Raw genomic sequence first — 27,816 nt, 5'->3', positions numbered from 1 at the left:
TGTAAAAAGAACTTTTAAAATAAATGTTGTAGCTCATTATTTAATGAATTGATAAATAAAGAAAAAAAAATTTTTTTTTGCATTTTAGGCATTAAAATTTTTTAGTTTCCTTTTTCAAAATGGAATTGATTTGTGCCATCATTTAATATATTTGTTAAATTGTATTAAAAAATTGCCTTGGTTTATTGAAAAATTTGCAGAATATGAATTTTTTTTATCCATTTAATCAATTAATCTCCGAATAATTGATAGAAAGATAAATGTGATAACTTTTAAAAAATTGGAATAATCGATTAATCGTTTGAATGACTGATGGAAATAATTATTTGAATAATTATAAAATTTTGTAGAATGTGCCAATTTAAACAAAAAACAACAAAAAAACGATTAATCGATTAATCATCTGAAAAGTCGATTACTAAAATAATGGTCAGTTGCAGCCATTTTTCTGTCACAAACATTAAAGAGTGAAAATCAGATTTGTCTTGAGTGACTCTTCTGTCTTGGCGCTGCAGGTGAACGATCGCCAGTCGCAGGCCTCCACTCACGGTAACCTGGCAGTGGCTTATCAGGCGCTGGGAGCTCATGACCGTGCTCTCCAGCATTACCGTCACCACCTGACCATCGCACGGGAACTCAGAGACACTCAGACGGAAGCGAGAGCCCTAGGCAGGCCAAACAAAAGAGAAAGATGGATTTTTTAAATAACTTCCTGAGCAGGTGTGCTAACGCTTCTGACTTTGCTCTGCAGCAAACCTGGGGAACTTCCACAGCTGGAGGGGAGAGTACGCTCAGGCTCTGCCCTACTTCCAGCAGTACCTGGCTCTGTCCCCGGGGCTGCAGGACCTGGAGGGTGAAGGGAAAGTCTGCCACAATCTGGCCTATGCTCACTACTGCCTGGGACAGTACAAAGATTCTGTCAGGTGAGCGATGCGTTGCTACGCAGGTGAAAGCTTTTCTTTTTTGCGTACTTGGTGAAAAACCTCCTGATTTGAAACATTTTTGGCGATTCCTCAGGTATTATGAGCAGGACCTGGCCCTGGCTAAAGACCTGCAGGACAAATTAGCACAAGCTAAAGCCTACTGTAACCTGGGTTTGGCCCACAAAGCTCTCGGAGAGTACAGACGAGCAGAGGAGTGTCAGAGATACCTGCTCTCTCTGGCTCAGGCTCTGGATAACACACAGGTCACCCAGCTGACGCTCTGTTCACTCACACACCGTGGAGCTGCTGGTTTTCAGGCAGCAGTCGACGTTAACCGGCGGTGTTGTGTTTCTGTTGGTCAGCAGGCGGTTTTCAGGGCCTACGGGAACCTCGGGGACGTGTTTGTGTGTCGGGGGGATCCACCCGGAGCGCTCAAGTTCTACCAGCAGCAGCTGGCTGTGGCTCAGAAAGCTGCCGACCAGAAGATGGAAGCCGACGCGTATGCTGCACTGGGATCAGTTCACAGGTAGTGAGGAAGTTCACCGCCGTGTGCTTTGACCTCTGCACTGTGACAGCGGGTGCTGGGATTACTTTTTGTTTTGTTTGGAGAACAAAATTTGCATCTCTGGATCAGAATCTTTACTTCAATGTTTTTAAAGATTCCCAAAAGGGCCAACATTTCCAAATCCAACATGTTAACAGAGTTAAAGAGAGATTTTACTGTAATCTGCTCAGCCTTACTGTTATCTGCTCTCTCTCCCATCCTGAAGGAATAGCAAACCTTTCTTGACTTTCCTCTCCCTTCATTTGTATCTCCTCTTACTCTGCCTCCTCACCCTTCTCTCCCATGCAGGCTGCTCCGCCAGCTGGACGCTGCCCTGTCCTTCCACAGCCGGGAGCTGACTCTCCGTAAGGATCTGGCCGACCCCCAGGGGGAGTGCCGGGCGCTTGGCCGCCTGGCGGCGGTCCACATGGCGCTGGGCGACTACACCACGACCTTCCAGTGCTATGAGGCCCAGCTGGGGCTAGCGCAGGGCCTCCGGGACGCCCGACTGGAGGCGCAGGTCCACGGGAACATGGGCATCACCAAGATGAACATGGCGGTGTTCGAAGAAGCCATCGGATACTTCGAGCAGCAGCTGGCCATGCTGCAGCAGCTGAGCGGCAGCGAGGGCATGCTGGACAGAGGCAGGGCCTATGGGAGCCTGGCCGACTGCTACGATGCCCTGGGAGACTACGAGGAGGCCATCCAGTACTACGAGAAGTACCTGACGGTGGCTCAGAGTCTCAACCACGTCCAGGACCAAGAGAAGGCCTACAGAGGCCTGGGAAACGCACACAGGTTGGTGTCAGCTGGTGGAAGGAAAACCTCCAAAACCTGTTCCTTGTTTGTTGGAGTCTTTGCTGTTTTAGGAACCTCTACTTTACTTTCTGACCTATTTCTTCTGAATATTATTGTTTTCATTTTTCCCTTTTGTAACCCAATTGAAAGGGGTTAATACTTCTATTTCTATTTTTTACATGTATTTTTCTTTATTTTATTTTGAAAAACTGGAAGTCTGTTGAGTTGACAGGAAGTTTGCCATGCCATTGTGTGCATGCCTGGAACTGGGTTACATTTATAATTCTGATGTTGATTTACAGTAAACTGAAAGTCTGCCGGCAAAGTAAACATCTGGATTCAAACTGGAGCAAAAAACAGTGGAGCTCATTCAAAATGGCAACACAATTGTTTCTCACACAAAACATGAATACACTTTTATTGTGCATATTCCTGTAATATTGGCTTTCAACTTTTATTTTTTGGTGTTTTTTCAAAACGAATTTTTGCACACATTTTTTTTGTTAAAGAACAAGTTTTTTTTTTTATTTTAATCCAGATAATCCTGGAGAGATGTTTGGTAAAAACACATTACGCAAGATATTTTGAGTCATATTTGACTCTCCGTGCCAAAACTAGGAACAAGTCAAACAGACAAAAACAAAAAATGAAAACTATCAATTTGAAAGTAATAATTTTTAGGTATTTATGCAGAATATAGTAGGTGAATTCATGAAGAAACCACCACAGGCTTTAAATTGTAGTTTTGAAGGTTTTCAAATTGTAAACTTTGTAGTTCATTTACAAAGTACAAAAACACAAAATCTTACCAAGTATTTTTTTTTTCTACTTTATAATCCTAATATCGTATTACACTAAAAATAAGACTAAACTTGTTCCAGTGGCAGATCATTTCACTTATATCAAGACATTTTGCTCATGTTAAAAATGAAGAAATCTCCCCGGATCAACAACTTTTTATTTATATTCAAAAATCAATTACTTAAAACAAGCTCCTATATCTTGCTGGAAAGTTGCTTGTTCATCAGTTTGATCTTATTTCTTGTCTGGTATAATTCTACTTTCAGTCAGATCCCTTCAGCAGCCTGTTTCCATGTAATTCAACACAAGTCGTGTTTACAGACAGAAGTCTTAACGAGGAGTTTCTCTCATCCATCTGGTGTTTCTGCTCTCCAGAGTGTGAATGAGATGTTTGTGAAGAGAAAGGAGAGCCTGATTTGGCTCAAACTCAGTTTCTGTTAAAGCATGAAAAGAATGTAAAAGCACATTAATACAGCAAAAATATATCTAAACTATCTGCTTTTTTTTCTTTTCTTCTGTTTTCCCTGTGGGTGCAGGTCCTTGGGCAGTCTCCAGCAGGCACTGGTGTGCTTCGAGAAGCGGTTGGTGGTGGCCCACGAGCTGGGCGGCGAGGGTGGGGGGAAGGCGCAGGCTTACGGGGAGCTGGGCACCCTGCACAGCCAGCTGGGGAACTACGAGCAGGCCCTGTCCTGTCTGGAGCACCAGCTCAGCATCGCTCGCTCAGCAGGGGTAAGGTTCACACTGCCAGGCTGCCAATCTGGCAGGAAATAGTATTTGTGAAAAATGTATATCGGAGACAGTAATAATCCCTCGTTTCATGGGGCAGGATAAATCCCTGGAGGCCGAGGCGAGCGGCGCTCTGGGAGGCGTTTATCAGCTGATGGCAGACAACGAAACTGCTCTGCAGGTTTGTGCTATGCTGCTCTTTATTTCTATCTGTATAGTCAGCTCAGCATAAAGAGCAGAGACAGGTGAGGAAACGTCCAGAGCTGTATACAGTGTCCAAAAGTTGTGTTCAAGTGAAAATTGCACCACATCAACATGTTTCTACTCAAGTTAAAGTAAAAAGAAACGACTCAAGTAAGAGCGGTTTGGTAAAAATCAAGTACTTAGTAAGAAATCAAAACATCTTTTAATGTTTAAAAAAGACCAAATCTTGTTTTTTCAAAGCTGCTGTGTGTACATTTTTAAAAATTATTTTTTTAATGTATTTGTTGGAACTGTCAAAATGCCATAACAGAATGATATGAGGCAGATAATCTGTGACAAATATCCATCTCCTCTGCCTAACTCGAAACAACCAATCAGAGCCAGGAGGCGGGTCTTAGTGCTGTCAATCATCCCTCGTGTGTCATTGCTCATTCATTCTTTCTCTTCCCCCTTTGCTCTCTGCTGCACTGCAGCTAGCATAGTCTGTTGTGAATGCTAAGGCTAGTTAGCATAACCACTGATGACTTCAGATAAACAGTTTTCCAATTGTTTCTCCACCTTTAGCACATTTAGAAGCACATACACAAGGTTGATTGAGTCATTCAGTGAAGTTCGTCACAGTAGGCCTGTCACTATAACCAATTTTGCTGGACTATAAATTGTCCCAGAAGATATTGCGATAAATGATAATATTGTTGTTCTGGACCATTTTCAAGTAATACAATGTTAATGGCAAATTAATGAAGGAACACATTCTCACTGATGAATAAATTTCATATTCTAATGAACATTTTACGCTGAAACTGGAAGACTTTTTAAATATCCAAAACAAAACAACAGAAACAACAAATAAAATAAACGATGAAGGCTCCATGACAGAATAAGGGCTGGTTGAGACCAAAGCACCAGACTGAAGCCTTCTGTCATGAAACGATTTAGTAGAAAGAGAAAAACAGTAAATCATGGAAATGGAAATTATTTAGCTTATTAAATTATTTTCATTTACCAGGCCATTTATTGATTTATTACTTGTTGTAAGAGGCCTAACTCACAGTGTGTATCCAGAAATTTTACTCAAATAAGAGGCAGACAGGCTTCCTTTACACACACAGCTGATTAAAGTGATATGATGTGATTAAGCCTGCTGTTCCGGCTGCAGTGGCACCAGAGGGCGCTGAGCATCGCCGAGCAGACGGGCTGCGTGAGGAGCCAGGGCCGCGCCTACGGCAACCTGGGCCTGACCTACGAGGCTCTGGGGAACTACGAGCGAGCCGTGGTGTTTCAGGAGCAGCACCTCAGCGTGGCGGCGCAGACCAACGACCTGACGGCCAAAACTATGGCCTACGGAAGCCTGGGGAGGACACACCACGCCCTGCAGAACTACACTCAGGCTGTGATGTACCTGCAGGAAGGTGATGCACAAGATACACACACGCACGCACGCACGCACGCACGCACACCTTCAGGTATTCAGACGCAAACAGTTTCTCTTCTTTGCCAATAGTTTGCAAGCTTTACTTTTGCAAAGTGTTGTGATTTCTATCGATTAAATATTTCATAATTGCCTCATAAAGTTTTGCTATTTGTTTGTTTTCAGAGCAGGAAAATTAGAGATGCACTGATCCGATACTAATATTTGTATCAGTGCTGACATCACTACACTTTGGTTGCTAGGTGAGGGGCGGCGCCCGCCGACCGTGACGTCAATATCAGGAGGCTTTTGAAACCGAAATACTTTAAATTATTTTCTTTAAGCACTTGGACTGTTTCCAGAAGCAGCAGAAATCATAACTACAAAAACATGCAAAAGGTACATGTGGCACAATAGGTCACATAAAAAAAAACACTTGAAACTGAAAAAAGTTACAAAACTACTTTAGTTTTAATATAAATTAGAACTTTTTGCTTTATTTACTGCATTTTTTAAACTTAAATTGTAAATTGATGTTCGTATTTATTGCTTTTAGACAATTTAGTCATTTTAATCTCAAACCCAGCAAGTTTACAGTACTACCTACAGCTCCAAATTTAAATTATTTGAATTGCTAACATTTGCTAACTCTTTTTATAGTGTACTTTGAGCTATTTTTAGATTTTGCAGAGTTATTAATGTCATCTGAAAAACCTTTTCTGGTGAAATAATCTGTGTGCTCTTATAACATCATCCACAATTAAAACTGCTGCAGCTTCATTCAGTCCAAATCCAAACTTAAGCAGCTTTAGTTAACCTGTTATTTGATCATTCCTGACCTCTGTGTGTCTCTCAGATCCTTTGGCTGTAAATTGATCATTACCTCCACAAGCAGCACAGCTCTCAGCGTTGAGGTGAGGAAACGTTTGGAAATGAGCCTCCAATTAACCCCCACGGGGAAAACACACAGAAGAGCGCGCAACCTCGAAGGAGATGAACACACACAGAGGCGGGAATGTTTTCTTTATCTGATGAGATTCTGCTCAATCCGAGGCCCTAATGAGAACTAAACCGAAGCGGGTGAGACCGCCCGCGCCCCTCCCAGGAGCCGACATCAAACATGTCTGGGACAAACCGAAGACAAGAGAGAGAGAGAGAATACAGCGAGTCTGAATTTGAATGAGCTGATCAAAAACGAGAGGAAAGGAACAGTGGGAGAAAGTGAATGATGCATCCAAGCATCACGGGCTAATCAGCGGAGCCTGCTTCAGAGCAGCAACAGTTGTCGCAGTTTTTGTTGTTGTTGTTGTTGTTTTTATGAGCCATCGTCTGATCTCTGTGGTGTGATTCCCTCCCAGGTCTGCGGCTGGCTGAGCAACTGAGCCGGAGAGAGGACGAAGCCAAGATCCGCCATCGCCTCGGGCTTTCACTGAGGGCCGGCGGCAACCTGGAGGAGGCACAGCACCAGGTTTATGACGTTATTACGTTTCAAGAAATGAGAAGCAGGAATGCCGCTATGTCACTTAGTCCACTGTAACACAATTAATAAACAACAAAGGTGTGTAGAGTAGCCAAGAGAATTAGCACTACTTCACACGATGGCTAATAAGGGTCACTGAGGAAAAAAAAGAGGAGGGAATTTCTGCTGAAAAAACTCCCAGGCCCCCAGGGGGCGTTCAGAGGACGGCAGGGGGCGCTGGCGGACATTTTTACAAAAGGGGGGCGCTGGGATGCCTTTCTGGGATGATGCCCTCACTGTGTATCCCTCTGAAAAATGAACCCATTTAAATAAAGAAATACCCCCATGGTGATACCTCGATAGAGAGCGTTCATTTTATAGCGTTAACACCGGAGCTGTAAGTGGTCCGGTATGAAACGGGTGGTAGAACAACGCAGCACTTTTAAATTTCAATAATCATAATGCAGAAATTGTTGTTTTAAAGGTTTATGTCAGTCTGCCTTTTCCCCATCGATACGCTTCCCGACCGCCCTGCACCTTAGGGGCTTAAAAAAAAAAGACGCGCACATTGCGTAAAACTCTGAAACAGGAGAAGCGGGACATAAAACGGAGCGACGAACTAGATGTGAATTATGGCATAAAAACATAGAATCCGACGCTGAACAGTGAAAAAAATTAACACATGATGTGAAACGCACGACGATTAGGCGGCGCAGCAGGTGATGAGTGAAGATTACTGATGGTGAGGGTCAATAAATGATCAAATAAATCTAGCAACAGGAAAGAAACTAAAGTGGACATAGTAATAAACCAGGAGAGGATAATACTAATCAAATGAAACTAAATGGAAATGAATGAAGAACAAAATGCAAGAATAAACCTAGAAACTAAAGTAAATACAGAGGAATAATTTGTATGGCAAGACCTTTCGAGCAATAATTAATACAGAGGATGGTATGGCAAGAATAAACAGACACTATTTCCAGATAAAAGGTAAAATAATATTGTTGAAGTGCCATGGGTTTGTTGAGACCACATCTAGTACTGAGAATAAATATATCTTACAGACCATAACAGTAAAGAACTTATCACTTATTTATGTTTTTAATTAGATTAGATATATTTATTTCTTCAATATTATTTTTCATGTCAGTGTTAATGTCATGAGGCTGATGACTCCATGACACTTTCAATTTGACTCATTAGGATTTGATTAAGAACCAGATTTGTTCTTGGTAATTTCAGCCCAGTAAAACTATTAATCTATAATCAATAGACAGGTTTATATAAAGATATAATCCATGTTTCTGTCTCATATTTGTATGGCATTAAAAGGACCTGGAACTTTTGTTTTTCCACTGAAAGCTCTGGTTTGCACAATAAATGCCATGTGGGTGAAATTTTATGGATGATACTCTAATGTCCCATTCTCCTGAAGGCAGCACAGAGCTGCACCACCAGAAACTGACAGAAACACTGAAGAGAAGAAGAGTTATGATTAATGTAGTTACAGTTCTATCCATGTTTTAATGTTGCAGTTCAGTCGTTTGCAAATAGATCAAAGTTTAAACTGGCATGTTGTACATCTTTTATCTGGTCATTTTGTGGAAGATTTAACAACTAGAAAATGGCACAAAATAAGAATATTTTTTCCACTCTGATTGGCTGCTGTTAGGCCTACAAATTTTAACTTGAATGTTCATTGCATTTTTCATAGACGCTTGTGAAAATAATTTCTATTCACATAATATTTTTGTTCTCTGGGAAATTATTTGATGATAAATACAGAAGCAAGCATAAAAATCAAAGCATCTACAATAGTGATAGTAATATTAATGATAAAATAATGGTCAGTGCAAAGTAGCCTGCAAATTATTTGGTGGGGGCGGCTAGGGGGGCGCTGGCCCAAAAAAGGTTGGGAAACACTGGGTCTAGATAAAGCATGGAAATATCTGAGTTTGAAAAGTTGAACATCTTAGACTTTTGGGAATTTGCAGAGAAACTAAAAAATGTCCAAGTTTTTTTCAAGAAAATATTTGCGTGTTTTTTAGTTTTTTTTTTAAGAACGCTTCTGAGCTTAATCTCAAAATTTCTACTTTTTTAAAGCAGATTTCTGAGTTTTTAAGCTCAGAAGTTTTTAAGCTCAGAAGTTTTCTCTCTTTTTCAGAGATGATTTGATGGAAATTTATTCCATTTATTTCTGTTTACAATGGCTTCAATACGCCGGCGTAACTTCAACATATTTTACAAAAACAAGATTATTAAACCTGTATTGTTTACCCTAATTATCTTGGTCATTGAGTAATACAACTAGCAAAACCTGCTTTTTTTCTTTCTTATAACTAGAGCGCAATTTTTAGTAATGCCTAGATTCAGGTTCAGACTAACAGAACCCAGTGTAAGTGCATTTTTTTCTCATACTTTATGGAATATAGCTTTTTTTTAAAGTAACTATTTACCAAACATGAAAGACGAAACAGTAACAGTGGAGTGTCAAATACTCATCCAGTATTGATCAGCCGCACAGTTCAGCCCTTTTTATTTTGATACTTCTTTTCCTTACTGATTTCTAGTTGCTGCATTAATTGATCATTTCTGAGCTTATGAAGGCTGTGTGCTGGCACCACCCAGTGGTTAGCATTGTAACTGCAGGGATACTGAAGTTTTAACCATTTGAGATCAGTAAGTTCTGCTTGAAATATTTTTACAAAAAAAAAAGACAATATAATGAAAGTGAGAGAAAAGCATGTGAATTATGTTCTGAATGTGAAGTTTTCAGTGGAAGGTTTGTTCATGTTGTGTGATTGTTGGATCGTTTTGTTTGGTTCCAGCTGTACAGAGCTTCTGCGTTGTTCGAGACAATCCGCCATGAGACGCAACACAACCTGGATTACAAGCTGTCCTTGTTTGATCTGCAAACCAGCTCGTATCAGGCTCTCCAGAGAGTCCTCGTCAGCCTAGGTGAAATGTTTTACCACTCTCTGGCTTTTTCTTTTTATTATTATTATTTTCAAACATGAGATATAACTTTGCACCAAAGCTTGTTTGATCCATCTTCATGCGCTGGTCCATTCTTCCAGGGCGGCACGACGAGGCTCTGGCCATAGCCGAGCGGGGGCGCACTCGAGCGTTTGCCGATCTGCTGGTGGAACGCCAGAGAGGAAGTAGGCAAGCGGCCGGCGCCGACCCTTACATCCCGGTCACCGTGGAGCACATCCTGGAGACGGTCAACGGTCAGAAGGGGCTGATCCTCTACTATTCGCTGGCTGGAGGCTTTCTCTACAGCTGGCTCATATCTCCAGGCACAGGTACGCAGCTGAGTCCACACGGAACCGGCTCTTCCACATTATCCTGACTCCCATCAAAACGCTGGATCAATGATATGTTGCAAATCTATCTCTTCTTGTAAGCTCTTCAGATTTTGATCCATATTCGTGATGTGGTATTTGATCATATTATTCACCGAAGAAACAAAAAATCAGGATTTTTATGGCATCATCTAATGCAGAGTTGTTCAAATTTTATTTTTAAATCTTTTGTTGATGTTTATTTATGATTGTAAAATCATAAATGGAAATTTTTATACAAATGTAATCTACTTTTTAAGTCATTACAATAAAATATAAGTTAAAATAACCCATTGAAGATGGAGATGGAAGATTGAAACAAAACAAAGAGTCTTTTTCCACAGAAGGGAAATTCAGTAAAATTTTGTTTGCCACGCCCGACTTTCTGATTGGCTGCCTGTCAAATTTCTGAAGTTGTTTTGCTTGTCAATTTAGAAACAGAAAAGTTTATGATAAGAATAAGACCAAATGAAGCGTCAAGCAGCGCTGCTGTGGAGAACTAAATTAAATACAATTTGGTGGGATTAATATAAAAATATGACATACTTTTTGTTTTGGACAAACAAAAAGTTTGTTCTAAAGAAAACATATTGAAACTGAAGAAAAGATTTGAAAGTAAAACTTTTTTTCAGTTTCAAACTTTTTTTTCTCCTCTGAACAAACTTTATGGCCCCAATTTAGCTCCGTAGGATTGTGGTGGAAATGTTTTTTCTGGTAATATGTTTAAAATTAAATTAATAAAATCATAACATGTTACCTGATCAAATGCTCCACCACATGTTATAATCTAATGATCATTGAAAAGTGAGGGAAAAATTCAATGTTTTTTGACACATTGTGTAGCTTTGTCTGTGGGTTTGCCAAATGTTTCCCCAGACAGAAGCTGAAGCCGTTTGGGGGCCACGGCATGATAAAGGTCGGGGGCCCCTTATCATGCCGAACTCCTTAGCTCTGTTTCAGTTCGCTCATGTCAGGTAAACAAACTGCTCAAACTTGTCGCGTGCCCTTCCTGAACCCTGCGACAGGCATCGTGAAGTTCAATGAGGCGTACCTGGGAGAGGCGGGGCCCGAGGCCTCTGAGTTCCAGGATGGCAGTGGGAGCCCACACGGTGGAGGCCCCGTGTCTCTGGATCAGTACATCTGCAACGCCAGAGAGGCTCTGGGAGTGGACAGCCATCACAGCAGGTAGAGGCTGACGCAGAGACAGATCAATCAGAAATCAGAACTTTAGCTCCATAAAGAGGTTCCTGTGAAAATGGATTCAGATGATTTGACTTCCTGCCCAGGGCGGCATGACCTCAGGGGTGGGGGAGGGGGGAGACTAAGACTGTACTCAAGAGTAGAACTACTTCAACATATTTTTACTCAAGTCAAAGTAAAAAGTATTCATTCAAGAAATGACTCAAGAAAGAGTAAAAAAAGTATTTTGTGAAAACTCTTGTCCAGTTCTGAGTAACTGATCAAATTATCAGTCATTTAATATTTAAAAATGAGATCATCAGACGGACCAAAATGTAAAGTTAAGTGGAAAGTTTTGTATTTAAAGGACCAAAATGACAATAATTCATATAAGCAACAACAACAAAAATTCCAAATCAGTTTCTTTTGATAAAAAAAAAAACTTATGAAACTTTAATAAAAACTCCAGGTGAGTGTCTGAGTCTGGTGAGTTTTTGGTTAAAACATGTTGCAGGTAGAAAATTCAGAAATTTTACTCAAGAGTAGAGATACTTCATAATAAAGTTACTGAAGTAAAAGAAGTATAAGATGTACTCCTAAAAGTATTTTTTTTCCAATAAGTTTCTCAAGTAAATGTAACTGAGTAAATATAACTAGTTACTTCCCAACTAAGCTGTGTATCGATTAATTATGTTTATCCAGTGGGGAGTGGGCGCCCCCTAGTGTCAGGCACAGTGTTGGCAAGTATTGCTGTACTTTTGCTAAATTGAGCACAAGTGAGATTTCTGTTGCATCTGCAGCTCAGAGATTTCAAAATTCACTTCAGATGTGATGAGAAAGAGGTTCTAAAAAGAAAGTAGTCAACCCGACTGCGTACCACTGAACATGAATCTGTGTTTTCAGAGTGTGCTCTGGCAGTGAGACGGAGAGTGAAGCTGGAGATCTGCTGGAGCAACAGTTTGAGGAGCTGAACAACAATCTGGCCTCCGCCACCGATCCAACCGGCTACCTCCGCATGGTGTCCAGAAATAACCGCTTCAACAGGTTCCACTGCAGCTTTCAATAATGGCTTTTCACTCGCATGCAGTAACTACAGCAAAAATACGTACATTTAGGCGTTTTGTGTATATAAAATCTTCTGGTGTAAACCGCTTTCAGGTTTCAGTCAGGTTCTTTTTTCTGATTTTAAAATTTGTAACACTACTACTTTATTTTTTCTCATTGGTATTATTTGCAATAAAAGCCTTTCAATATTAAACACTAAAATTTGTAGCACAATTTGAATTATTTGTAACAACAACAACAACAAAATCTTCTTTAAGAGAAATCTTTTTTTTTTTTTTTTTTTTTATATCCAAACTGGTCCTGGGTAATAACTCGTACCTTTTGTTGTTGTTGAGTACACCATGCTTGGAAACCATTCAGTATGTTATCTTTAGAGGTGCACTGATTTCAGTTTTCTGGCCGATCCTTAAAACACCTGACCTGCTGATTACAAGTTTGGTCGATACAGATATTTTGTTTTGTCTTAAAAGTTGCTAAATATAGCGACAAAGTTGCTAAGTTGGCAACAGTAGGGTGACTGTTGTTGGATAAGGTCCGTTTCATCACCCAAAGTGAAGGAAATCTGGGCCGATTTAGCCCTTGTTATTTTCCTTACAAGGAAAATGAAGTATCTACTCCAATACGGGAAGCTGCTGGGTGTAATTCCTGGGCAAACCTTCATAGACCCATCAGTCTGAACACTAACTCTCAATGAAAGCGTATTTCTAATCCCGTTAAGTCTGTATATTCCATGTTTTATGTAAATGTCCTCCAACAGGAGCTGTCGGAGCATGACGAGCCTTTACAGCTCCACCGTGTCTCCAGTGAAGGACGGCTTATCTCCAGTTTGCCGACCGTCTAACGTTGGCAAACCTCCTCTACGAGCCCTCTACGACCTACTCATCGCTCCCATGGAAGGGGTGTGTGTGTGTGTGCGTGCGTGCGTGCGTGTGTGTGTGTGTGTGTGTGTGTGTGACACGGCTCCTTTTCTGTCATTCTTTCATTTGAATGTTGAGCTTTCATGTTTTTTGTTTTTTTTAATATCTTTAATGTTTCTGCTGCAGGGTCTGATGCACAGCAGTGGATCTGTTGGCAGGAACAGGCAGCTTGTGGTAGTTCTGGAGGGAGAACTGTACCTGATCCCCTTTGCCTTGCTGAAAGGCAGCTCCTCCAATGAGTACCTGTATGAAAGGTTTAACATCATTTCTGTACCGTCTCTGGCCAGCCTGCAGGCTACAAGTAAGGTAGGCCCTTCATCCTGAGGAGGGCAGTAGAGCGCACAACTCCAATGTAAAAAAAAAATGGAGAAAATGGGTGGTCAGTTTTGAAGAACTACAAGAAATGGAAATAACCAGCACTCCAAAAATATACAGAAAATTTTTAAAGTGGTGAATAAAAGAACACGTTTCAACACATTCATATGTTCTTTAATTTTAGAGAGTATTGTTGTTGTCATTGCTTATGCTTGTTCATGTCAGATGTCTGTTGTGGGACTGATTGCCCAGCTTGATTCTGATTGCCTTACATGCCCTTTAATCTCTCTATAGACACATTAGCTGTGTTTACATTGACCACAAAATGCACAAATTGGGATTATGAAAATATATTTGCTTAATGGAAATTTTAAGAAAGAATCTTAATTTTCAATAAAAGGATGTTGCGCTAGGATGAAGTGTTTTTTTTGGTCATATTGGAAATAGTGTATTTAAGCAAAACTGCAATAGAAACACTTTTTTGCATCACACAAGTCACACAATCAACAACCAGATGTCGCTACTGGCGGAAATGACAAAGAAGGCGACAGGAAGTGGTTGGATAATGACGCTGCGGCAAGATTCTTAATGACTTACTAAGTGTGAACAAACTTATTTACATGTGATTTTAATCGTGTTTCTTATTTAATGAAAACACAGCAATAGTGAAATTGTGTTTTTTCAACGTTAGCGGAATATCGACACACATATAATGGAAACACAGCTACTGTGTGTCAGAGTTCTGTAAGGGGCTGACATGACCTGCAGCAGAACCGCATTCTTTTATTGCCCACATTAAAACTTTTGTACACATTTTTGGAATCTTTATCATTCCTTTTTGTTTTTTAGGCGATTCATCTAATGACGTCACCTTTTGTAAAAAATAATAATATTTTTTTTTAATCGGTAAGTGTAATTGTTTGTGCGTTCTCCCTACAGCCTAACTCTCGCCCCAGCGGTCCCCTGCTGTGTCCGGACGGAGGGTCGGTGGCCGCCGTGGTCGGGGCCCCTCAGCTGCCTCCCAGCGTCATGGACCGCTGGCTGTGGGGGCCCTTACCCTCGGCCCAGGACGAGGCTCTGTCTTTGGGTGAACAGCTGGGCTGTCACCCCCTTACCGGGGCAAACGCCACCAAGGAGCGCGTCTTAGCGGCGCTGAGTCAGGCCGAGTGCGTTCACTTTGCGACCCACACGTCCTGGAAGCTCGCCGCCATCGTCCTGTCCCCCAACCATGAGCGAAGCGCCGGAGACGGGCCGCAGGAGAACGCTCTGCGCGGGACAGCGGCGTTAGCGGACGGCGCGGACCACGAGGGGAAGGTCGAGCGTTTGTTTCCCAGGAGTCACAGCAGCCCAGAGAGACTCCGAGGAGCGGAAGAAAGAAGCGAGGACGGGGAGAGTGTTTGCGGAGTGGAGAGTCTGTGCGACAGCACGCCGCTCCACGACTTCCTCCTCACTGCCGCCGACATCCTGGACCTGTGCCTCTCGGTCAAGCTGGTGGTTCTGAGGTATTCATGTTTGATAGTAACTAGTTATATTTACTCAATTACATTTACTTGAGTAACTTTTTGGGAAAAAAATTACTTTTAGGAGTATGTTTAGTATGCTGTTTGTCTATGTTGTACGTCAGTAATTTTATTATAAAGCATTTTTACTCTTACTTGATTTTTGGGTCAACCTACCCACCTCTGCAGATGCAGATGACGTCTGACTCGTTTGTTGTTTCAGGTCATACCCGGAGTCTAGCTGTAGAGTGACGGCTGACGGAGTGGTGGGTCTGACCCGGGCCTTCTTGGCTGCGGGCGTTCAGTGTGTGTGCGTGTCTCTGTGGCCGGTGCAGGTCGCTGCTTCCAAGCTCTTCATGCACACGTTCTACACGGCGCTGCTAAACGGCAGCAAAGCCAGCGTGGCTCTGACGGAGGCCATGAGGAACCTGCAGAGCAGCAAGCACTTCTCACACCCCTCCAACTGGGCTGGTGAGCTAAAAGAATAAAACATCCACCGATTCCTGATGGAATACTAAAGCTATCTCAAGTCAGCCTCTGTTCTGTGTGCGGACAGCAGTTTTCTTCCAAGCTAGCTTTGTATTAGCCGTGCAAATGTAAATTTGATCAGCTTGTGAGGGTGACCTGAGGTGGAGACACAATTACATAAAGGGCGCCATTTTTTAAAGTTACTGTCAAAATTCGACATCAGTGATTTGAGTTATTTGGGATACATAGGATGGGAAAAAAATGTGAGTTCATGTTTCAAAGTCATATTTTCACCATGTTATTTGTTCAGTTATACATGTCACAGTTTCAAACTCAATATCAGCTTAATATTTAATTTCAAACTAAATTTTTAGTTTGTATTTACAGCAACAGTGACTGAATAGAGGTTCTCAAAACTCAGCTTTTGTATGAATTTGCACATAAGTTATATATTTAGCAAAATACTTAATATTTATTATGTATAAATATTATTTATACTCGGCTAAATATTCATTTTAGAGCTAAATATTTAGCTTCAAAATAAATATTTTGCTCTCTAAATATATATTTAAGATATTTATTATTTTTAATGTTATTTTGACAAAAGACTAAATATGCAATTTCAAATGGAATACTTAACTTGCTACATATTTAATTTGAACCTCCAAGTAAAATCTTTAGCTTGCAGCAAAAGTATTTATTTTTTTTAATGTTATGACTAAATATTTATCTTCAAACTAACTATTTAGCTTCCAAGGAGATATTTAGTTTGCTAACTAAATATTCAATTTGGAGCTAAATATTTAGTCTACATTGCAGAGTGAAAACAATACATGTTTATGTAGTTGAGCTCATAAACAATAATTTTATAATTGAAAATGTTGCTTATTTTGTCGATGTATAGTTTTAATTAATTAATTAATTAATTACAGACCCCTCAGTTAACTCAATTAAAAACCTCAATGTTATATTTCACTTTCAAAGACCTGATTAACATTGACATCGTCACAAAATGCCATACACACTTGAGACTGGAACCTTTAATTATGTTAGTTTTATGCACACTTATGTCTAACTATCAGTGTTTAATTTAGCATCAGTTCGACAGCCAAAATACAACTATTCATACATATATATCTGTATTTAGAGACAGCAAGCGTTTACCATGGAGCGTTAGGAGTTTAAAGAACTACGTGTGTGGAGGCTGAAAGATGTTTTTGAAGCTAATCTGGACTGTTCCTCTCTAATGTGCAGGTTGTAGTTTTGTAATGTTTCTCTCAGAAATGGGTTTGTGTCCCTTGGATCCTGTAGGCCGACGTCGTTTTGTTTCTGCTGTTCCAAACTAACTCTTAGTGATTTTTCTGTGCCGCCCTGCTGTGCGTCTTCCTCCAGGTTACCTGCTGATAGGCAGCGATGTGAAGCTGAACAGCCCCATGTCGCTGGTGGGTCAGGCCCTGGCAGAGATCCTGCAGTACCCAGAGAAAGCCCGGGACGCCCTCAGGGTGCTGCTGCACCTGGTGAGCTGCCGTGATATAAAGAACTGATATATATTTTTATCTTTCTGGTTTTATTTTTGTTGTTTTCTTGTCGAAGCAGTAGTGAAATATATGTATAATGTCAGTATTAATTACTGACCATAGCAGCAGTATTAATATTGGTATCAATATAGACCCAAATTTTCATAATTACTTTATTTTTTACAAATATTTTTTTACCTTTATTTATACAGATTATCTAATTGAGATTCAACATCTCATTTACAAAAAATATCCTGATTTGTGTAAAGAAAAACAAAATTACAAAGCAAACAAGCAATGTAGAAATTAGACTCAATTTTACTTTTTCTTTTCATTTTCCATTAATTTCGACATCCCACAGGAGATGTATTCATCTTTTCTGCAAATGTTTTCTGTTTTTCTTAATTTTGAATTTCACAAAGAGATATGTAATTAATTTCTTTAAAAAAATGACAACAAATTTCCTGAAGTAGGCACTTTAAAGTGTTTTGTTTGTTTGTTTTTTAAAACATTTTGTGGCTCTACACAGGTCTAATTTAGCCGATCTTAAGGCAGACATTGCTGTTTTGTTATTTCTCTCCTCAGGTAGAAAAGTCACTGCAGCGCATTCAGAGCGGTCACTGCAACCCCATGTACACGTCGCAGCAGAGCGTGGAGAACAAGGTGTGTGCCTGCGTGTGTGTGTGTGTGTGTGTGTGTGTGCGTGTGTGTGTGTGTGTGTGTGTGTGTGTGTGTGTGTGTGTGTGTGTGTGTGTGTGTGNGTGTGTGTGTGTGTGTGTGTGTGTGTGTGTGTGTGTGTGTGTGTGTGTGTGTGTGTGTGTGTGTGTGTGCGTATGAATGCCAGGCTGTGCTCCCGCTCTGCCGCTCCTCCCCTCATGTCTCCCTCTCCACCCGTTAAGGTCGGCGGCGTTCCTGGGTGGCAGGCCCTCCTGTCCGCTGTGGGCTTCCAGCTGGAGGTCTCCGGCTGCGGTGGCGGACTCCCTGCGGCCGTGTTCTTCCCGACCTCTGACCCCGGAGACCGTCTGCAGCAGTGCAGCACCACGCTGCAGGCTCTGCTCGGTAACACAGCTGTTTTCAATATTCCACTTGTACCAAGACATTTTTCACGTTATAAGTTAATTAATCTTCCAGTGGAGTTTGAACTTTTTTATGAATATTGAGGAATTATTGACTTAAAATAAGCCTCTATATTTTGCTATAAAGTTACTTTTAAGTTAGTTTGTCTTATTTCAAGTGTGGTGAGATATTTGCACTAGAAACTAGACCAAAATTACTTGGTAAGATTTTGTTTATTTGGGGAATACCTATTAGCTGAGTATGAAATATTTTAATTAAACAAATAAAGTTCTGTGTAAATTGTTGTATATGAGAAACTTAAAAAGGGTTTTGCATGTTTGCATTAATGAAAGAAAGGCATCGCTTAAAAAATATACCAAAACAAAGCATTTAGTCTGTTTTTAGCAATCAGACCAGGAATTGTTTCAATGTTTTTATAAAAACTTGCTGTGTGAATTTATTCATTCATTTAAAGCAGATCTGAGAGCAGCAGAATCGGCTTCTCAATAAAAGTTCCCGTATAGTTATGGTTTTATTTACTGTGAAATAAAAAAGAAGTGAAACGCTTGATTGTTTCTAATTTATCAGGAATATTTTTACCCTCATTAAGAATAAACAAAATATCCATCTGCGTCAACTGACTATGGATTAGGTGAGACAGATCTGTGCCACTCTTGAATTGCAGTCATTTGACACTCCTGGCCTAAAACCTTGGAAAGATTTATGTTTGATGTGTTTGATGTTTTAAAAATAACTAGCTGTGGACTACTCATGTTCAGATCAAAAAGCAAAAAAAGGCTCCAGAAACGATGCAGATTTTAAGTCAGTATTAAATCTACAGTGTTCCTGTTGAAGCTCTACTAAAGCTCATATGTTCCCCGCAGGTCTGACTCCTCCGGCTCTGCAGGCTCTATGTAAGCTGGTCACAACATCTGAAGCAGGAGAGCAGCTCATTCACAAGGTACAGCGGCGGCTCTCGCATCTTCACGCGACATCTGAAGGAAAAATGCTATAAATTGATTTTTAATAGTTTTTTTAAATTAAAAAAAATAAAAATAAATCTGTTTTCCAAGCTGGAAAATCCAACAAGATTGTGTTGATGAAAGTTCTCAAAGGAAATCTGTTCTACTACATTTTCCTGTCCTGGCGGTTTTAAAGGTTTGCTGGTATCGATTATTAAGAGAATTTGTGGATTTGAAACACAATTGAGCAATAAATCAAATCTGCATGACAGTTTAGATTCCAAACAAATAAATAAAAAAACATGTGCTCATTAAATTCAACAAAAAAAAAAAATCATAATTACTTCAGAGCACTTCTTTCAAAAAATTCTCCATCTCTGCATATTTTTTTGCTGTTGTTTCAACATGTTGAATATTTGCGTAACTTTGACTATGTTGATGCATGTTGTAGAATTTCATCGGCTGGGTGTCCCTTCAGCATTTCCATGTTCCATTGACTCCAATTCAAAATGGATTTTAAATTTAAATTCACTACTCAGCGGCGCTCCGGCCATTTGGGTGCCATTGTCACATCCACTTGGAATATGATTTCTATTCTATTTTTTTATCTCTAATGTTGAAATATTATTTTAAAATTTCAAAACTTGTTGCTGGTAGTTAAAAATTGTATGACTAGCATCTTCATGGACCAGACAGCCAGTGTTCATGGACATGCAGACACATGTCCATGAACACTAGCCATAATGGCATAAAACAAACCAGTTATTGCATAATTAGGTATCTATTCTTCTTCTTCTTCTTCTTCTTCTTGAAAACTCCTAACCATATTTGCAAGAACAGATCATGTCTGAGCTGAAGCCTCAGCACTTAGACAGGAAGGAGTTCAACATTCCAACTAGTTGATTGGATATCTAAGCTAAGCGGTTGCCATGGCCGCCTCCTCTGAAGGGTGGGGCTCCGGACTCCCAGCTGCAGCACAGCAGAGAGGGAAAAAATGGAAGATCCAGCAGACATTTGTTTTTAATGTGGTGAAATTATTACCTCTCAGCCCTGATCCTAACATCCCAGTGAGCCTTTTCTATCTGGACATGTTCATCTCATATTTCCACATTTTTACCAGCTGTCAAACACATCGGTCCTACAGTTAAGGCAGGACACTGTCAGGCATCACTCTTTGCTTGTACGTCATCCTGACATTGCTACCAAACCACATCTTAGTTATCATTCATTGATACCATAAATGCATACATACGTGACAGAGTGTGAAGCACAAAATGCTGAAGTTCTGTATCCTCTTCTCTTACACTTGCGTCTCAAAGGCCGTGAAAAGCATGGTGGTGACGGTAAGTGTACTTGGTGTGATTTAGACTGAGATGTTTTATTTTATGCTATTGACTCTGTGTATGCTTCCAAATAGAAATATGTCAGAGGTAGGAAAGGCATTCAGGGAATGTGGTGGGGAAAAAAACCCAAACAATCAATCAATCCATGCTTCCTGTTACATCTCACTTCCTGTCTGAAGCTTCATCAGGTCCTGGTGCAGCTGCAGTCCGGCGACAAAGAGCAAGACTTCCCCCTGGCTCCCATCCAGGTGTCGATTAGCGTTCAGCTCTGGAGGCTGCCGGGCTGCCATGAGTTCCTGGCTGCTCTGGGTGAGCTGGCATTACAGGAAACTGAACTTCACCTGTGTTTTCTTCCATGCTATCATTCATACTTTGTGGCATTTGCTGTTTCAAGTGGATTCAAACACTGGCCGTTATGGCTTTTGCTGATTGGAATCACAAGTTTTAACCTACTTAATTGGAACTTCATGTAATAGACCAATACAACCAGTTAAGTTCCCCCACGTCTTCTTCAGATCAAACCAAATTGGTGTCAAACGTTTGTGCCGTTGTCATTTCAAAAGTGTCAATAAATGTTTCCAGAGGTTAAAAATAAATTGTTGTCAATCAACTGAGTGTAAAAAAAAAATGCCGCACAAACCTAGCACAGTCGATGGGAACGGTATTTTGTTTGGTTTTTTAAACGTGAACTCGCTGATTGAGTTTTGATGATTTCTGGAAACACTTATTGATATCTTCCAAATGTTAGCGGCACAAACAAAACACATCTGCTGCACAAACGTTGGACACCAATTTCATTCAATTTGAAGAAGGTGGGGGACCAACTTCACTCAGGTAATACAACAATGTTCTGTGTATGAAAAATGTAAAGTTAAGTTTTTGTTGTGTTTAGATTCGGATGTTTTTCAGATACACTTTAGGTTGACACTAGATACATCTTGTATTAACTTGTACTTTTCAGTGATCCTATAATTGTTATGCATCATTTGTTGTTAGTTGCCATTTTGTTTTCTCCCTTTCTGCGAGTCTGTAGGCCGACTTATATTGTATTGACTTGTGTTCCCTTTATGCTTCTTTCTCTCCTATACTCCCATCTCCTTATTTCCTTTTAAACCTTTTCCCCACCTTTCGCACTTTCCTTTCTTTTCTCCTTTCTTTTCCATCTCCATACCCATAAAATTTGAAATAAACCCAAAGCGATTTCTAATAAAGCCATAGCGAAACTTGTAATGCGCTACCAGAGAAAGTAAATCTGTAGGGCCTCGCCTTGCCACTGCTGTTTGTAAAAACAAACAAAGTTTAATTTATGAATTTCTGCTTAGCTTATTAGCCGACTCTGATATCGTGAGGCGTCTCGTGTTTGCAGGTTTTGATCTGTGCGAGGTCGGTCAGGAGGAAGTCGTGTTAAAGACGGGAAAACAGGCCAGCAGACGTAACATGCATTTCGCCCTTCAGGCCCTTCTTGCCCTGTTTGGTGAGAATAATGATTGTTTTTGTTTCTAAATCAAATTATTTTTAACTTTTTCACATTACACTTCTCTATTAATTGTCTTCCTTTTCTTATTAAGACTCCACGGAGCTTCCCAAGCGACTGAGCATGGACAGTTCGTCGTCTTTAGAGTCTCTGTCATCCTCCCAGTCGGCCTCCCAGCCTCAGTCTTTGCCCCTCTCTCTCAGCTGTTACCCTCCCCAGCCCTCCTTCTTACCCCCCGGCTGCTCCGACAACCTCTCCTGCGACGCCATCTCCGTCTACAGCCTCAGCTCCCTCGCCTCCTCCCTCAGCTTCCTGTCTCGGCCCGAGCCAGCGGGAAGTGACATCATCAGCCATCGCTCGCATCAACAGGAGCCAGAGAAGCAGGGTGGAGGAACGGGTCTGTACTACTCCTCGCAACGCCTGGCAAGAGGCCGGCTGGCCAATCACGGAGGAGCGTCGGCAGGAGGAGAGGACGAGGAGTACGAGGGCTTCTCCATTATAAGCAGCGAGCCGTTGGGGCGGGCGGGGAGGGAGTGCGACACACTCCCGCTCCCTGCGGGACACCGGCAGGGCAGAGGTGGTTCAGGCAGAGGGTCTGCGGTGGGCCAGACTCTGATAGTTTCCTCCAAGGGGAGCATCAGCACACCTACGTCCCCGCTCAAAGCTCCACCGCTGGCGCTGCTGGACCATCCAAGCTGCCAGGTCACCCAACAAATGTAAGTTCAGGATTAATTCAGTCAAAAACGCTGATGTAGGGTTATTTATTTTACAAACTGACCCCTGACTTTAAAACCTAGTCGTTCCAACCTTTGAACTTCCTTCAAGTATTTGCAGTGAATGCCAATGAGTCTTCTATGTCACTGTGAAGGGCTTTTGGTCCTTCTTCTTTGAGTTTTGATTTAGCATGAAGAGCTGCCCTGGTGGAGAAGAAACTGGACTAGGTGACCAAGTAGCTCATCACACTTGCTAGTATCCATTTGGACTGTGGGAAATGAAGTAATTTGTCATAAGAAATGAATGCAAGTGGTACGCTCGACTATGAAATCTCACGTATGCAGAGCTCACCCGAGCACTTACTGTCAGTGCAAGGTTAAGAGTTAAAAGACGATGTGCAATTTGACCACGTGCTAAAATAACAGCGCCATCTAGTGGGCTGGCATAACAACTTGGTGGTCTTGTCAAATATTAAAATTTTCCCTGACCATCATCCAAAAATACCTGCAGTTATCAGACAGTGGTCTTATGTAAACATAGTCTTAGTATTCATTTTCACAAAGTCAGTTTTGAGTGAAACTGTAACAAAAATATTACAGTTGAATCTCGTGATTCGTTGGCTGAGTTGTGATTAAGGGTCAAAGCTAATGCATCTCAAAGACAGAAATCAAATCACCATGTAGTGCCTCAGCATGACAACTACAACAGATTCAAGGTTTCTTAGTGATCTTGTGTAAATGGTGATCCAGTGTCATATACACATGGAGACTTTCCCCAAACATACCGTTTTGTTGTGTTTAGATTCGGATGTTTTTCAGATACACTTTATGTTATCTGAAAAGCAGATAACATAAAGTTATCTTTGTACTTCAGATTATTGGGATGGGTACAGCAAGTGAAACTGAACCATGAAAATGTGGTTGATCCTGATTAGTTTATGACTTAACAGCAGGAAATTATATTTTCACAATTCCAGGCTGGTTGGGTGTCCAAATATGTTCCATGCTAAAGACAGTTTCCTTTTTCTCCTGTAGCTCATTGCCCACACGGACAGTTAAAGGAAAGGTTAGCAGCTCCGAGTCGGACCAATCGAGCACCGAAACGGACAGCACTGTCAAATCCCAAGAAGAGAGGATGGGCCCCGCCGGACAACTGGATCCCCACGAATTGGCCCAGAAGATCCTGGAGGAGACCCACAGCCACATGCAAGCTGTGGAGACGCTGCAGAAAGCAAACACCAGAGTGACATCTCTGAGAGGAGCCGGGGGCCGACAAGACCCTCACACCAGGCAACCGTCTCTGTCTACCCCCACGACCCCGACCTTTAAACCCACCAGAGGGGCGCGTGGGTTCCAGCCGTCCGAGACCAGTGCGTTCAGCAGACCTCCCAGCAGGGCTAGTCTGAAGGCCGGCTCGTCCCCTTTTACCGTCCATAAGCACCTTTCACCCCATGCCTCTGATTCGAGGCCTCCTCCAACTCCTCCCAAACCACCGTCCCGCTCGTCATCGCTGCAGAAAATCAACACGTCCGCCTCTTCTTCTCCTTCTTCATCTCTCCTAGCTAAGGAGAAGAAGTCCCCCGTCGTCTCACAACACAAACCCAAATACTCCGGTTCACCTTACAGCTGCCACATATCGCCGTCTCGCTCTCCTGCTGATAGCGCCTCATCTCCAGCCCTCTCCTACTCCTCCAGAGGCTCCGTCTCGGCAGCGTCCAGCCCGACTGACCCTTCGGAGCTCAGCCAGTCAAAGCAGGACAAGGTCCAGGCGATGCACAACCTGAAGACCTTCTGGGCCGGCGTCGGCCAGAAACAGGAGGTGCCCGGCCGTTTGGCGTCGCTCCGAGGCGGCGACAAAAAAATGAGTACAGTTCAGAAAGACGTTTTGGGTTTGCTGAACCTCTCACCCAGACACGGGTCTGGTAGGAAACACGCGGACAGACAGGAAGACCACGACAGACCCAATGGGCACCGCAAGCTGGAGCCCAAACCTCCACTTGCTCCATCAGCCGATCTTCCAACAAACCACAAAGGAGGCTTCAAACTTCCCTCTGGGAACGGATACAAGTTTCTCTCACCTGGACAGTTTTGTCCATCTTCTAAATGTTAAAAGTTTGGATATTTACCCCAATGAATTCTCAGGCAGCAGACTCATCTGAGGGTTCACTTTCTACGTAGACTGACAGAAACTGCCTTTTTTTTTCAATAAAGTACAGATTTACTACTAGTCCCTGCTGAAGGTGGGACCTAAAATGGACCAATTTCACACATGTCTCTTTGATTTTACGTGTGTCTGTGTGTGTGGGGTGGATGTGTGTTTGTAGAATGTACAGTGCCTAGCAAATTAAGACTTTTGTGAATATTTTCACATTTTGTCATGTTAGGACTACAAACTGAATTTTATTTGGATTTTATGTAAAAGACAAACTAATGCATAATTGTTACAGGGAAGAAAATTTATAATTTTCAAAACTTTTCTCCAATAAAAGACTGAAAAGGGTGACACATTTCAGCCCCCTGAGTCAACTCTGTAGTCTTTTGGTGGTACTTTTAAAAAAAGAAATTTTTTGCACATCTAAACTATCCAACTGGGATTTTCACATTCTTAATTTTAATTTGGGTCTGGACTTCGACTAGGACATTCTAACATATTAATAGGCTTTGATCTTAACCATTTGACTGCAGCTTCAGTTGTATTTTTTGAGTTGTCCTGCTGGGAGGTAAACCTCTTCTAGTCTCAAGGTTTTTCAGCCTCTTAACAGGTTTTAAGTCAGGATTTCTATCCCTTTTCCCACCAACATTAACTCATTTCTCTAACCACGCTGCAGAAGAAAAAAATCCCCATACCATGATGCAGTCACCACCGTGCTGTAGACATATTCATCCTGCATCTATACAGTGGGGGGTTGGGGGGGGTATAGATACATCATCTATACCCTGTATAGATGATGAATGTATACAGGGACTGGTTAAGACACTGGACAATGTAAAGTCACCATCGCCACTGTCGCGACCTTCTATTTTCCAAAAAACAAAACTCCAACAAAGGCCATGCGTTCAAATCAAACCACCTAAACAGGTGGTTTGATTTGAACGCACTTCCGACTTGATTTCTTTTGAAAAAATATGTTTTTTATTTCTTATATAAAAAAAAAACGACAAAATAATTTTAAAAAAATGTCTTACAACTTAACCAAAATCTAAAGTAAACTTAATTTGACGTTTCAAGTACGAAAAAGTGGTCAAAAAATAATTTACAAGAAACCTCCCGTCCACACACCAAACATTTGCCAAACAATGCCTCCACCAAGCACCCGGTGGGTTTTTAATTACTTAAATTAATGGGAGGGTCTAACCAATTACCAACATAATCTAATCAATTCAAATATACAAATTAATTACAGATTTTGGATCTAAATTCTAACTTCCCAAAATAGAAAACTAAATTAGTAGAAATTACAATTTGCAAACTTTACATAAATGGCCACAACAGCCACAGTCACTACACTAACTTCATGCAGATATAGAATAATAGCATATAAGCAATATAATATTATAATTATAAAACACATTTGAGTTGTGTGACCACTGTTGTCTTCCTAAAATCTAACACAATCCAACAAGAAATACAGTCCTGTGCATGTGTTACTTACTGCATTATTACTGTTAGTTACTACAGCTTCAAGTAATTTTGAATGCTATGCTAAAAATGTATCAACATTGCAATATTGGCAAGATAATACAAAATGCACTAACATTTTTCTTAAATAATTGACAATTAATCACACTGTTTTTACTTAAAGTTGCAAAAACGTTACTTAATTTTATATTGTTATCTGTTATTGCATTATTAGCTGCTACATTGTTTTATTATTGTTACTTGTGGCTGCTGTCCTTTTTAACAGGCTTTCTATGTGACTGTGCCAAACTTGAAATGGGGTATTGGTGGGTTTTATTTTATTATTATTATTATTATTATTATTATTATTATTATTATTATTATTATTATTATTCAATCCTGCATTAATTCTCTCCACCTTTACTTTGCTTGGTCTATCTTTTAAAATCCTACCAAAATCCATTGAAGTCTGTGGTTGTAAAGTGACAAAATGTGAAAACGTTGAAGCGTTTGCAAAGCATGGTGAGAGGAGTGGATGTGGTGACTGACTGCCTTCTCACACAGAAAAGTGTTTGAGTGTTTTCATGTCTGACTACAGAGCACGTGTTTTGACGTACACTGAAATGTCCCGACTTTTTTTTTTTTTTTCATGTTTAAAACGCTCGCTATTTGTGTAAGTTTACCCGAGTATGATCCTAAGTTAATATGTAATAATTATTTTTATTTTCTATGGTTATCCTTTTCTTTTATTTAGCTGTTTTCCACTCTATGCTACACGTTTTATGAAGACAATTACAACACCAAGAAGAAGAAGAAAAAAAAATGATATTTTTATGGAAGTTCATTTTCATTTGCATATGTCAAATTCTTGTCGGGTTTTAATAAATTTGTACTAATGTTCAACTTTTGCAGCAGTGATCAGAGAGATCCATTCCAAAAACAGTGTCATAATTTTCTTCCCTGTGGAAATCGGAGTCTAGAAGAAGAGAGAGTCACGGAAGACTTCAGTGTGACGTTTCCACGGTCGGTGATGATTTGGATTGTCACGTCATCTGCACTGTTGGTCAAATGTTTGTTTCCTAAAGTCCACAGTCAACACAATCGTCTAGCAGGAAATGGGGTTATGCTGAATTTTATTCAAAAATACTGAATACCTAACTCAGTGTGAGAGAGAGCTGTTTCTTCCAATCACCTTTAGTACTAAATCAGTGGTTCTTAACCTGGGCTCGATCGAACCCCAGGGGTTCGGTGGAGCTTCTGCCGCGGAGGTAAAGACACACTTGTGTAAAGTCGTGATGACGCGCCGCTTTGCCATCACTAGCAGCAGAGGATCACGTTACATTGCTTAGCCAATTAGTGCTGCGGAGGAAGGGGCTCCACTCTCAGCATGGATTTGAACTTTTGTCTTTAATTACTTCAGCAAAACTCACAGTTTTTACCAAATTCTATAGTCTAAATCTGCTCCTTAGTCGCATC

At 40.9% G+C, this 27,816-nt stretch overlaps 1 protein-coding gene across 4 annotated transcripts in view; it reads left to right on the top strand.

Moving 5' to 3' along the window:
- The window catches only part of ttc28 (tetratricopeptide repeat domain 28), a 115,530-nt gene extending 89,373 nt beyond the window's left edge, over positions 1–26,157 (top strand). For 3 of the 4 annotated variants that reach the window (XM_017307990.1, XM_008423306.2, XM_017307992.1), the window contains 26 exons: positions 516–669; positions 752–923; positions 1,018–1,186; positions 1,289–1,449; positions 1,777–2,265; positions 3,603–3,795; positions 3,893–3,973; positions 5,156–5,408; positions 6,766–6,875; positions 9,698–9,827; positions 9,947–10,174; positions 11,239–11,398; positions 12,296–12,436; positions 13,215–13,356; positions 13,501–13,680; positions 14,629–15,191; positions 15,412–15,659; positions 17,049–17,173; positions 17,759–17,836; positions 18,073–18,232; positions 19,114–19,190; positions 20,511–20,534; positions 20,714–20,843; positions 21,901–22,008; positions 22,103–22,724; positions 23,757–26,157. In XM_017307990.1, the coding sequence (XP_017163479.1) occupies positions 516–669; positions 752–923; positions 1,018–1,186; positions 1,289–1,449; positions 1,777–2,265; positions 3,603–3,795; positions 3,893–3,973; positions 5,156–5,408; positions 6,766–6,875; positions 9,698–9,827; positions 9,947–10,174; positions 11,239–11,398; positions 12,296–12,436; positions 13,215–13,356; positions 13,501–13,680; positions 14,629–15,191; positions 15,412–15,659; positions 17,049–17,173; positions 17,759–17,836; positions 18,073–18,232; positions 19,114–19,190; positions 20,511–20,534; positions 20,714–20,843; positions 21,901–22,008; positions 22,103–22,724; positions 23,757–24,831 (5,973 nt within the window). In that variant the 3' untranslated portion in view covers positions 24,832–26,157. The remainder of the gene's footprint in view (positions 1–515; positions 670–751; positions 924–1,017; positions 1,187–1,288; positions 1,450–1,776; positions 2,266–3,602; positions 3,796–3,892; positions 3,974–5,155; positions 5,409–6,765; positions 6,876–9,697; positions 9,828–9,946; positions 10,175–11,238; positions 11,399–12,295; positions 12,437–13,214; positions 13,357–13,500; positions 13,681–14,628; positions 15,192–15,411; positions 15,660–17,048; positions 17,174–17,758; positions 17,837–18,072; positions 18,233–19,113; positions 19,191–20,510; positions 20,535–20,713; positions 20,844–21,900; positions 22,009–22,102; positions 22,725–23,756) is intronic. The other variant, XM_017307991.1, reaches the window with a different exon arrangement.
- The last annotated feature ends 1,659 nt before the right edge of the window (positions 26,158–27,816 follow it).

Source organism: Poecilia reticulata, linkage group LG12, assembly GCF_000633615.1.
Source record: "Poecilia reticulata strain Guanapo linkage group LG12, Guppy_female_1.0+MT, whole genome shotgun sequence".
Lineage (NCBI taxonomy): Eukaryota > Metazoa > Chordata > Actinopteri > Cyprinodontiformes > Poeciliidae > Poecilia > Poecilia reticulata.
Note: the sequence above shows the minus strand (reverse complement) of the source record. Positions and strands in the feature narration are given on the sequence as shown.